At 36.8% G+C, this 13,673-nt stretch overlaps 1 protein-coding gene across 5 annotated transcripts in view; it reads left to right on the forward strand.

The window, feature by feature from the left end:
* The window catches only part of Pgant9 (polypeptide N-acetylgalactosaminyltransferase 9), a 328,116-nt gene that overhangs the window by 217,477 nt on the left and 96,966 nt on the right, over positions 1-13,673 (forward strand). For all 5 annotated transcript variants that reach the window (XM_076532837.1, XM_076532841.1, XM_076532840.1 and 2 more), the window contains 2 exons: positions 8,528-9,225; positions 12,086-12,284. In XM_076532837.1, the coding sequence (XP_076388952.1) occupies positions 8,976-9,225; positions 12,086-12,284 (449 nt within the window). In that variant the 5' untranslated portion in view covers positions 8,528-8,975. The remainder of the gene's footprint in view (positions 1-8,527; positions 9,226-12,085; positions 12,285-13,673) is intronic.

Raw genomic sequence — 13,673 nt, forward strand, 5'->3', positions numbered from 1 at the left:
GGGATTGGGGAATGTGGGATTGGGAAATGTGGGAATTGGGGAATGTGAGAATTGGGAAATGTGGGAATTGGGGAATGTGGGATTTAAGGACATTGAAATTTGGGAATGTCGAAAGTTAGGGACATGGGAATACACATCCCTTGATCTATTTCATAACTTAATGAGTCGATAGAAATTCAGGAGTGCAGAATTAAAAGAATGAAAGAATAACCTAAAAAAATCTAAAAATTTCAAAGTGGAAGTTATAGAACAGCCCCCAAAGAGCATTTTGAATTTCAGTCTGATTCGTGGTAGGAGAAAGGTGATTGTCTTTCGCGAAATCCGTGCAGAAGTAGTCGAAGCGAAACGATGAAACGTGCGCAGGCGGGCACTCGTGGAACTCTGAGTGGCGTTCTCGAGCGAGCTTTTCGCCGAGCTTTCGTATCGGGAGTCTTTCTAGATATTTCAGCCCGTCCCGAATGCGCCGCTCGACTTCTCGATATACGGTAGACGACAAGTTTAGACAATTGTCGAGATTGCGTGCGCGGCGAAAGTTTTCCCGGTGAGCCGCGAACAAGCGGCTTGTACACCTACTTACCGCGAACAATTCCGATTCGTGTCGCGATATGACTTCGTGGAAGCGATTACTCTCCGTTGAAATTGCTCTCCGCGGGATGAAACGGATATCTGCGTTGTTGCATTGCAAACGCCATTTCAGTCCAAGACGATTCCGCGATAATTCGTGGTAGTTAACGCTGCTTGACTCTTTGTGCCGTACATTTTTTGTCGCAAATATATTTCGCTTTTGTCGATATTGGGGACGTTTACCTTTTTTGGGGACATGGGAGGTACAGATGGTAGAACAGTAGTTGGCGCGAAGCGAAGTAAAAGAAGCCTGTTATCGTCGTAAGTAGATTGAGGGCAGTAGGTGGTCAGACAACAGTAGTGCGTTGCGTTAACACTTTGAGCGTCGCAATTTCAATTGTCATGTAGAGTTGGTAGTTACAGTCATTTCTGATAACATTTCTTCAAATCTTTGCATCAATAAATTGCTGTATAAACAAATTATTATATCATTACATCTCTACATCCTCAAATCCTACATTCTAAAATTTGTACATACATACATACATGTATTGATTCTGACACCTTTAAATCTCCACACACTCTAATTTTTTCAGTTCGAAAATCTCTACATCCCCAACTCCACACATCCCAAAATCTCTACATGCCCAAATCCACATACCTCTAAAACTCTACGTCCCCAACTCCACATGTCCCAATATTTCTACATCTCCAAATCCACATCTCCCAAAATCTCTATATCCCCAACTCGACGCGTCCCAAAATCTCTACATCCCCAAATCCACACATCCCAAAATCTCTACATCCCTAACTCCACATGTCCCAAAATTTCTACCTTCCCAAATCCACATGTCTCTAATCCTCTAAACTTCCACATCCCCAAATCTGCCTACATCCCCAAACTCCACTCATCGAAATTAAAACTAAAATTTGAGAATAAAGAGAAATAATCTCGTGGTAGAAATACTCTCACGAATATCGAATGCAAGATGCATCCGATTGAAGGGGATTCATTTCTATTTAACGCGTAACTGCTGCGTATATTGATTTCAGCGTATATCTCACGAACGTGTATGTAGGTCATCCGTTAATGTATCGGTGTATTCTAATATTTCGCAGGTGAACGCTAAATCAAGTATCGATTAGAACGATCCACCTTCGGTGGAACACGCTTTCCTATCGCCTCGTTCTAATTAAATCGTCCCATATGGTATTACGTTCGAAACGCAATCAACTCGAGATACGTACCTCGAAAGTAATGGAATTTCTTTTTTACCGTGTCCACGAGCATGAATTAATCTCCTCTGGGATATTTTGGTTTCATTCCCGGAGAATTGCTTCTCTTATGTTTAACTTCGTACGGTATTGAGGATTCACGCCTCCGAATCGAATCTACATTATCGTGATTCATTCTCAGCCTCTCGCGTGCGGGTTAATTAAATTTTGCGACGAATACCGTGAATGCCAACTGAACGCCAGTTCATATCGTGTTTTAACGCGTGGAGAAATAATTAAGATGGAATCGTTAATGACGTCCTGGTATTTTACTAATTGAAAACCTGCCTTCAAAATCGATTTTAGATATTCCAATTTATTGGCTTTTGTTTTAATGCATATTTTAGCACTTTTATTAAAAATATTTCATATTATAACAAAAATGTTTTGTCAATCTATTTTGGAAATTATTTTTAATAGAAATAGATGATATTTTTCAATTTATTCTCTATATTTCTATGAATTTAATTATCGCTGTTTGTACGAGTTATAAATGATTGATGGATTCTTGTTAAATGAGTCAATACTGAATTGATAGTGTTCTATAAACTTTCTAATCAGCTTAGTAATTATAGTTTCGCTGATAAGCACTATCGATTCTGTCAAATATAATTTATAGCTTCGGAAACTTCACAAATTATTCACCATTCGCCGTGTTTCTGTATTAGCTTAATACGTTTCAATTATTTAAAAATCTTCTTCATCTGTGGTTTTGTCTAATTAGCTCATATTAAATTTCCATTAGTATGTTTAAATATTAAGCTTAAAAGTCAGACACTTCACAAATTAAATTTGCTGAGTTAACATATTGTCATCCTTTTAAATACATCAAATTATTACTGCCTTTTATCATAAAAGGTTTCCAATAAAATATATTAAAAAAGTACACGTTTCACTTTGCCAATATTTTAATTAAAGTTCAGCCATTTTATATTGAGGACTGATGGAAGGTTTATACAATTATTTTAATTAAACATTGAGCTACAAAATGCGTTATTTGTGATCAATTCCCAAATCTGTCAATGAATATGTAAAATATAAAATGATCGACTTTTAAAAAGTATCACCATAAAATTCGCACATTACCGATCTTTAATACGGTATTTTACGGGTGCTTTCATAATATCATATATGTCAGACCTCGGATTTTGTGGAAATAAACCATTTTGATATTCAGCGATGTAACGCATACCGAGTTTCATAATTTCTGTTGTAAATGCACGTCTTCCATCATACAACGAACGAATTAATTCACAAAATCTCGTCCAGCTGGTTACATTTCACGAACATCCCTCCGTAAGACGCTTCAGAAACAACCTGCTCAATTATAAACATGAAATTCCCCACAATTTCACGTACGACCGTGCGTACGCTCGTAACGACCAGCTTGTACGCTTGAAAGTTTAACAATCTTGTTAACGTCGCTGGTGCGCTCGGCTTCTCACGGATTCTGTTACGAATTCGAATTCCTCCATGATTTCGCTGGTTTGTTTAATTGAAATACGTCAAAATTCCGCGTTTCACGCATCTTACTTCCAGCTGGAAATATCTTGTATACTGTTCATTTCTATAACGCTGTATTTTAATTGCTTCGCGCGGTGCAAGAAATCAACATACAGGAATATTGTTCTGTCTGAAAAAAATGGATGTTGAAGTAGAATAAATTTGTTAGGCTGCACTAATTAGAAAGAACTATAGCACATTATTTCATCGTATGGAATAATTTTCATGGGAAAAATTTTTTAGTATCTTCATCTTTTCGTGAGATGTGGAAGTTGTCTTAAATTTATGTGACTTCAATAAATATTTGTCACTTGAGGAAATTATCTGAATAAAACTTGTTCTATTTTGTAGAGGCAATAATTTAATATCATTGTTATTGGTAGATTAATTTTCGAGTAACAAATATTCGACCACATATGTTAAATGCATTCATAGATTCAAATTGTCCAAACTTATCATTTTATAATGCATCTTAAAAATTCAGACCCTTCGTTTCCAGCAGAATATCAAGCAGCCATTATCAGAATGATTTTAGAAGTCAAATTTAAACCAGCAATTAATTGCTGATAACTTAATAGTTACCAAAAGTGCATTTTCAACGAATCTTTCAAAAATACACGAGATGATGTATGAATTTGCAGATTAAAATTGATCACCTCATAATCATTTCATAACAGTCACTAAAAATTCAGATCCATCATAATCGCTTCTCTCAGAATATAGGTATCTTTAAAATTGTTTTAACTGCAAGTTAAATTAAAGTAGAGAATTGTTAATAATTAAACAGTTACAAAAAGTGTTCTTGCACCAAATTTTCTTTCTCTCAAATATTCGAGGAGGTAATTAAATTTACTGATTAAAATATCTTACCTTACAGTTACATAACCTTAAAATTCATATCCATCGTTTCTCTCGGAATTTCTAAACAGCAGCCATTTTTAGAATCATTTTAACTCCAACTCAAATTCAATCAAGCAGAGAATTTTTAATAATTAAATAGTTACAAAAAGTATGCTTTCTACAAATATTCTTTCTCTCAAATATTCGAGAAGATAATTAAATTTACTGATTAAAATATCTCACATCACAGTTACATAACCTAAAAATTCAGATCCCTCGTTCCTCTCAGAATTCTTAAACAGCAGCCATTTTTAGAATTATTTTAACTCCAACTTAAATTCAACCAACCATGAATTCCTAATAATCAAACACTTACAAAAAGCATATTCCAAACATCCTTCCTCTCAAACATCCACGAAGATAATCGAATATACCGATTAAAATTGCTCCCCGTTACATAACATTAAAATCCACCATAATCGTTTCAACTCCCAGTAAAACCGCACAAAAAGCGAATCGCTAATCGCCGCTAAAAGCGTACAACGAACAAAATAATCCACCCAAAGATTTCCGAAACTGAACATACTTACAGAAAGTAAAATTTCACGGGAAACAACGTTGATAGCGTAGAAATTTTTGGAATGCAGTCGGTCGCATCGAATGAAACGTAATCTTCTCTGGGTAACGGTACACGATGCGCACGTTGAATACGCGTGCAGCTAGTATCTTTTATTTTCCAATGCCGAACGTGGGCATTTTAATGTCGGATTACGAACGAAGATTGCGCACCGCCCGTTCCTCTTTCGTCCCCGCCTTTTTTATCCTGTTCGCAATTCACGTAATGTTTCGCCGCTCCCGACACCATTAGCACGTTCCACGCTTACGTTGTTCCTGTCTTCGGCCATGGAACGTGCTCTACCTTTATTAATGAACGGTTCAATATGTAATTTCAAGTCGTACCCGCGATACAACGATAATGAGTATTAGCACGTATCGTTTAGTACGTGAACATGTCAAGCATGTGTGGCCATTCTGGGGGAAATATTTATGCTGCAGGAAGAGAAGGGTTGATTTTTTTAGTGGGTTTTCATTTTTGGGAAATTGAACGCTTTGGAGTTTGCAGATTTTTTGGGTCTCGAGGTTATTAGATTGGGAGGTTGGAAACTTGGGGGTTTCAAATTTGGGAAGGTTTGCATTTGGGATTTGGGGAACTTGGGAGTTGGAGAATTTGGGATTTGGGAAATTTGGGAGTTGGGGAACTTGAGATTTGGGGGTGCTTGGAATTTGGGGTGATTGGAATTTGGGCGCTTGAGAATTGGGAAGCTTGGGAATTGGGAAGCTAGAGATTTGGGGTGCTTGGAATTTGGAGTGGTTGGAATTTGGGTGTTTGAGAATTGGGGAGCTTGGGAATTGGGAAGCTTGAGATATGGGGTGCTTGGAATTTGGGGTGATTGGAATTTGGGAGCTTGGGAATTGGGAAGCTTGAGATTTGGGGTGCTTGGAATTTGGGGTGATTGGAATTTGGGTGCTTAAGAATTGGGGAGTTTGGGAATTTGGAAGCTTGAGAATTGAAGTGCTTGGGAATTGGGGTGCTTGGAATTTGGGAGCTTGAGAATTGGGAAGCTAAGGGAATTAGGGAATCTGGAATTTGAGGAATTTGGAAATTTGGGCCTTGCAGAATTTGAGATATTGAGACTATGGAATTCCTACCATTCTCAAATAATTTCAACATCCACTAAATTCTTCAATAAAATAGAATGCATTTGAATTTTTAAACCGCTACTGAAGTACCTACTTAAATCGCATCGCATGTCTGCATCGCATTACACTAATTCCTGTATTCAACGATTTCTTACACGAATCTGAACAATGTCTACATTTTCACAGCGATCCAAAGTTACTTTAATCACCGTAGCAAGCTGCAATTCGAAAACGAATCTGCAGAAACTTCCGAATTTCGATAGCGAGCAATGTAGCAAGGATGTACTGTTGAAAGATCAAGTTTCTTATTCACGGGGGTTGATAAAACGTAGTTGAAACACGACCGTGCAGTCGGAACACGATAAGAACTATGAAACTCGATTAATCAGTCGACTAGCGCCGTCAAAAGTTTTATTAATCCAGTTAAAATCTGGCTGATGAAGAAACTTACATTCTAACAAACTTCGAACTTTAATCAATTCAGAAATCACTCATTTTTGCTGCTTACATGATAACGCTAGATTACGCGAACAAGGAAAAATAATAATGGGGGTTGATGGTACACGTATTGGGGGATGTTTGCGGTTGCGTGTACCAAGCTGCATGGAAGATACAGCCATAAATTAACTTACGCGAAGTAATTGAGCAATAGATCATGGCTGGGATTTCATTAAACAAAATAAATCATACGGAGAAATTTCGTTTATGGTGAAACTTTTCGTTTATACGGAAGCACTTTAAGAAGTAATCTTTTGAAACTATTAGTTTTAGACTGAAAAAGAGTAGCAGGGGTAGTATAATTCGTGGCGATATAGGGAGTGGAAATGGGGGGTGGTACAAGATAGAGTATTGGTGGAATTCCGAATTCTCCAAATTCCCTAAATTCCAAACCCCCCAAATTCCAAATTCCCCAAATTCCAACCCCCCAAATTCCAAATTTTCCAAATTCCAAATCCCCCAAATTCCAAATCCCCCAAATTCCAAATTTCCCAAATTCCAAATCCCCCAAATTCCAAACCCCCAAATTCCAAATTCCCCAAATTCCAACCCCCCAAATTCCAAATTTTCCAAATTCCAAATCCCCCAAATTCCAAATTTCCCAAATTCCAAATCCCCAAATTCCAAATTCCTCAAATTCCAACCCCCCAAATTCCAAATCCCCCAAATTCCAACCCCCCAAATTCCAAATTTTCCAAATTCCAAATCCCCCAAATTCCAAATTCCCCAAATTCCAACCCCCCAAATTCCAAATTTTCCAAATTCCAAATCCCCCAAATTCCAAATTTCCCAAATTCCAAATCCCCAAATTCCAAATTCCAAATTCCTCAAATTCCAACCCCCCAAATTCCAAATCCCCCAAATTCCAAACCCCCAAATTCCAAATTCCCCAAATTCCAACCCTCCAAATTCCAAATTTTCCAAATTTCAAATTTCCCAAATTCCAAACCCCCAAATTCCAAACCCCCAAATTCCAAATCCCCCAAATTCCAAATCCCCCAAATTCCAAATTTCCCAAATTCCAAACCCCCAAATTCCAAATTCCCCAAATTCCAACCCCCCAAATTCCAAATTTTCCAAATCCCAAATCTCCCAATTCCCAAATTCCCCAAATATCAACACCCTCTCCCTCGTCTATCATATTTCACAAAACATTTCAACAAATATTTTGTTAATCGTTTCACTTATGCAAACATTCCACCGATATTTAAATGAATTCAATTATTAATGTATCGTTTGTAATTTCAGTAGTGATCATAATTTTCTGTTTACTGCAAACGGATCCTCTGAAGTTGTATTTCAATGCGAGAACCAAACCCCGGACGTATCCGATCGTTATCGATAAACGATATTAATTATTTCCCCGTAACGATGCAAATATTATATTAGAAATTCCCTTGAAAAGTTATCGCGGCATTCGAACATTCGATACGCCTGTTCGGTTTATAAACTTTCAATCGTTTAATTAATTATTTAATCTTCTGTGCCCGCAGTCCGCCGATTTATCAATGAAAACATCCGATAAACAACTTTCCGAGTCAATAAACCAACCGGTGTAATGAAACTTTTCGTGCACCAACTTTATTTCGGATCAAACTACTTTAATTACTCCGTCAACTATTTTAATCATCGACAAACTATGTTTACGTCGTTATGAATTTCTACAAAACAGTGCTTCTCAGCCAGTTCAATTTAACAACTTTACCTTTTCATATTAAAAAACTGATACCAAACAAAACTCGAGGTGTAATTAGTTTATTTAATTAAGTAAAAGGTAAATAAAGTAGAGGTTTTATAATGAAAACCTGTTTTTCTTCAACTCGATTGAGAGTTTCAATTTAACCCCTCCCCGTACTTTAACGAGTCCCACTCGTGACGCACTTACAGTTCAAATGTGACACACCTTACTCAAACTTTGAACATTCTTCAACTTGAAATTTAGGTCCAACTATAAGTTGCATTATCAAGAATCCCTGAATATAAAATACTTACAACATTTTAATTTTCTTTGTTCGTTTTAACGTTATAGCCCTGAATAGTTAGTCTTCCCTGACGCATCTGTTGAATAAATGTCACGGGAAGGGGTTAATGGACGTCTAATAAGCTCACAACTCTACAACTCACCAACCAATCTTGTCTGTTGCAGGTCCAATGCGGTGATACTCGAAGAACCCATCCAAGGAATACATATCAGTCCATATCACTTCGGTCCATACCTACCCCTTTGACCAATCGAACATATCGATCTTCCGCATATCAGCTGAAATGCAGGACCAACGATGATCCATCGTCCCCGAACAGTTCATATCGGATGTCGATCTCGCGTGATCGGCAAGCTGTCCAACAGTGTCTCGTAACCGGATCGTTTCTCCCCGACTTTCGTTCAGGATTTCGAGGTACCTCGCGAAAAGGGGGACCGGTGTACATAGTTTGGTGGAAGTTGGAGGCGAAAGAGGAGTAGTAAGACGAAAGGAGAGGATGTCGCTGAGGTAACGCGATCTCTCGAGCCGGCTGAAGAACGATCGTGAATCGAACCGTGCTCGAAAGGGGAATATCGGGTGAAGAAGAAGGGTTACCTTAGCGTTCAATCGAAAATGGGTTTCCCCAGAAGGAGATCGTTGTGGTTGAAGGTGGCCGTGGTGGCCGCCGCGGTGTGGATCACCGTGTGCTTTTTGCTCTACACGGAGGATCGGGCGAACGCGGCAGTGCAAGGTTTGGCGCCGTCCGGCGTCGCGGCGCCTCAGATGGCCAATGGATTCGTGCCGGTTGCGGCACCGCTTAGAAAGGAGACGCCACTTAGTGCGCAGGCGAAGGCCAAGGTGGTGCAGGCTGGACCCGAACAAGGTAATTCGAAGGATTATTTATTGTAGGAGTATTTAGAGATCTTTGGTTGGTTTTTCAAGTTTGGATAGTTTGGGATTTGGGGTGGGATACGTATGGATTTATATTTGGGGATTTGGGAAATTGGGAGATTGGGAATTGAGAGATTGGGAATTTGGGAGATTGGGAATTTGGGAGATTGGGACTTGGAGAGATTTGGGATTTGGGAGATTTGGGATTTGGGAGATTTGGGATTTGGGAGATTTGGGATTTGGGAGATTTGGGATTTGGGAGATTTGGGATTTGGGAGATTTGGGATTTGGGAGATTTGGGATTTGGGAGATTTGGGATTTGGGAGATTTGGGATTTGGGAGATTTGGGATTTGGGAGATTTGGGATTTGGGAGATTTGGGATTTGGGAGATTTGGGATTTGGGAGATTTGGGATTTGGGAGATTTGGGATTTGGGAGATTTGGGATTTGGGAGATTTGGGATTTGGGAGATTTGGGATTTGGGAGATTTGGGAACTTGGGAGATTTGGGAACTTGGGAGATTGGGAACTTGGGAGATTGGGAACTTGGGAGATTGGGAACTTGGGAGATTGGGAACTTGGGAGATTTGGGATTTGGGAGATTTAGAATTTGAGATATTGGGAACTTGAGAGATTTAGAATTTGAGATATTGGGAACTTGGGAGATTGGGAACTTGGGAAATTGGGAACCTAGGAGATTGAGAACCTGGGAGATTGGGAACCTGGAAGATTGGGAACTTGGGAGATTGTGAACTTGGAAGATTTGGGATTTGAGAATTTGGGAAACTTGGAGTCCAGACTTGGGAATTTGGATTTGAAGATTTGGGAAACTTAGCGATTTATTATAGATTTGCAAATTTGGGATGTGGTCATTTGGGAACTTAGAGATCTGGGTTTAGGAATTTGGGCATTTGGAATCTTAGAGACTTAGACTTGAAAAGTTAGAAGCTAGTGATCTGAGAAACTTGAGAAACTTGAGAAATTAGAGGTAGACTCGTTTGCAAACTTGAAGTTTTAGGAATTGAGGAATTCAAGAATTTAGAAACTGAAGTATTTCATAATCTGGGTTTTGGCTTTCATAATAATGTAGGAATTGCATATTGAGTATTATCTGATTTATAAACTTATGAGTTTGTGAAACTACAAAATTTGAAAGTTTGATAACATGAGAATTTGCAAAAATAAATAATTAAAAACATAAATGCACACATGAACAGTTAAAAATCATGAAATCAGTATAGTTAGTATAATCAGTATAATTAGTATTATTAGTATAGTAAATCAGTACTATTATGAATTACAAAATTCACTGATTTAAAGAATTGAATTAAGGAATTCAGAAACTTCGAATTTACATTAATCTGAACTTACAAATTCAACCTAAACCATTTAAAAAATCACAACTTTTAACTTATTCTTCAAAATGTAAATCAGTGACTTAAAGTTTGAATATATTCGTAAAAAATGAAGATCTTAAAAGCCCTTTTCCTCGAGTAACTCGATGATAGTGATCTCTTAAGTCAAAAAAGATGCATGGTTGAACCATAGCAGAGGGTGCAGTCAGAATTTCGAAAGAGGAAGGCCAGCAGTGGGTGGCGTGGGTGATACACGACCCGAGTTTCACCGCGGCGAAGTTCGCAACGACCCGGTCGGCACTAAAGCAATTTGTCGTGCTCTTTATTGCCGTATCGCGTTCACACACACACGTTTACCGTAGAACAACTTCGTCGACCGGGATAAAATTATTTTCAAGGCGAGCCAACATGCCGAGAAAAGTGGGTGAACTCGCGGCAACCAGCCATTTTGTAACGTGTCCACTTACCCCTCTTGGTATTACCTATGGCTTGCCAATATGGCGACGGGAAATAAAACTGCAGTTTATGCGAAAAGACTCTGGAAAAGTAAACGGACATTGGCTGCATACGAGGATACTGAAAATTCAATTCCTTCTTTGAGTATTATGCTTGTTTATTTTTGTTTGCGAAGGGAATTGCTTGAAGTTTTACTGGGAATTCGATTGCTATCAGGTGTGAACGGTTTGAGGAAAATTTGCCTGTGTGACTTAGAAATCAGTCTGAATATTGAAAATAAAAATTGTGTTACAATCTGGCAAATTTATTTTCTTGTACAAAATAATTCAAGTATAGAAAACAATTACTTTTAATTTTTTATTATTGCTTGTAGAAATTTTAGAGAACAAAATTGAATGCAATATATTTATAGGTTATGTAGAGTCTCCCAGTAAAATCCACAGACATTATTATATTAAATAATTCAATAAGTAAAATGATATTATATTGTTTTAAAATTGCAAACATTCAAACAGACCTTTTTATTGACAATCTTTACCTAATATTTTTTTTCATTATCATTTTGTAATATTTACACCTGAATGTATATATTATACATTTTATCGACATAGCACATCAAATGCACATAAAAACATAACCCATTCACAAAAAAATATAACAGAATGCTAAAAATACAGTCTATCTACAAAAAGTGTAACAGAGCGCAAAAATGCAGCCTATTCATAAAAAAAGTGTAACAAAATTCTGAAAATGTACTCCGTTCACGAAAAAACTGTAACAGAATTCTAAAAGTGCGTGCTATTCATAAAAAAGTACGAGAGAATTTAAAAAATGTATGAAACACGCAAAATATCATAATGAAGCAGATATGTAATATGGCGTAGGAAATATTTCAACGGAGAAAATGTTTTGAAGGAATTTTTTCTGTAACAAGGGATACGTTCTATATAGATTTGCGAATTTAACAAGTTTGAATGGGCTCAGAAAGTCGTTGTACTGAAATAATTTTTTTTTCTTTTTTCATTTTTTTTTTTTACCACAGGCGGTGGTGTACTCGTTGCTCCTCGCGAACAGGACTCGAGTGCTCCTGGTGAAATGGGGAGGCCTGTGATTCTGCCGACAAATTTGACTGCTGAAACTAAAAAACTCGTCGACGATGGATGGCTAAACAACGCGTTCAATCAGTACGTCAGCGACCTGATTTCTGTTCATAGAACACTGCCTGATCCCCGCGATCCATGGTAAGTTTTTCACATATTTTTATTAACGCTTGACGAGTTTTAGCTCTGCTCAAAATGTTAAATAAATTTTATTATGTTAAGGTAGTTTAATTTTATAGTAGTTTAATGTTAAAGTTGAAAATGGGGTTGATATTGAGGTTAGAATTTGAGATAGGTTTATTGAAATTGAATGTGTGATAATTTAGGTTGTGATACTTTGAGAATATGTGATGAAGGAATATGTGATCAAGGTATATTAATTCAAGAATGTATGACAATTCATATTACAATTTATGATTATAAAAAGGTTATAAGAATTTAGGTTATAAGAATCGAAGAATGCTAATTTAGGTTATGTTCAAAAATATATAATATTCGTGTCAGTATTCTTATATTTAAAATTATACTTTTGACAGGTTTTATTAACTTTACATTAAATTATATAACACACATTTAATGCTTCTCAATTTACATTTTTCGTATAATTTTACTTTCTGTTCTTGAATATTTTATAATCAGAGGCAATCTATTGAAGTCTTAATATCATCTTCAACCTATCAAGTTTAAATATTTAATTCTGAAAGAATACGTACACATCCCTAATACCTTTTATTTTGAACCACACATAGTATTTTAAGTTTTTATTTTATATCTGCAACTTTGTAAATTGCATAATTGTAAATTGGTAGAAAGCACATGATTTAATCATCTTTGGTCTTAAATATCATACATGTCATTTTGCAATGACGTGTTAGTAAATTATGATGCACTGCAGATGTCAAAATCTGTTATTGTTACAACTGGCAATCAGCCATTTTGTAGTGAGAATATTAGCGTCCGGATAATGGAGCGTTTAGACAGCCATTTTGTTCAAATATTGAACTTCAAATTGATGTGCCATAAGCGTTATTTAATGATACTTTTATGTCATCACGACAAATTATCTCCACTGGGAAATCGGTTATTGTTTTACATTTAATAGCAATTTTGTATCAAATGTGAAGCATTATCATTTTCTGTAAACATTGATCTTTAAATAGATGTGTTATAAACACTATTTAACGACACTTTTATCACGTCAAATGATATGTTCTATTTGTCTGCTATATTTAGTAAAAACTCATTATGTAAATATATTAATAAAACATTTAAACAGTCATTTAAATAGATACAACGAGTTTTAACGATAGTTTTATGTTACCAAATATTATCTACGTCTCACAATCAGCCACGTAATAATCAAATTTACCGTACCATAAAAAACATAATGGAATCAGCTTCGATAACAGAGCGTGTTTCAACATTTTTACTCGAGATTCCCAGCTTCCACAGACGTTCAAATTCCCCTTACCCCGATGAGATCCGTGGCACTCGAGGATCTCGAAAAACACGAGATAATTTGGAGCAGCA

Source organism: Megachile rotundata, chromosome 6, assembly GCF_050947335.1.
Source record: "Megachile rotundata isolate GNS110a chromosome 6, iyMegRotu1, whole genome shotgun sequence".
Taxonomy (NCBI): domain Eukaryota; kingdom Metazoa; phylum Arthropoda; class Insecta; order Hymenoptera; family Megachilidae; genus Megachile; species Megachile rotundata.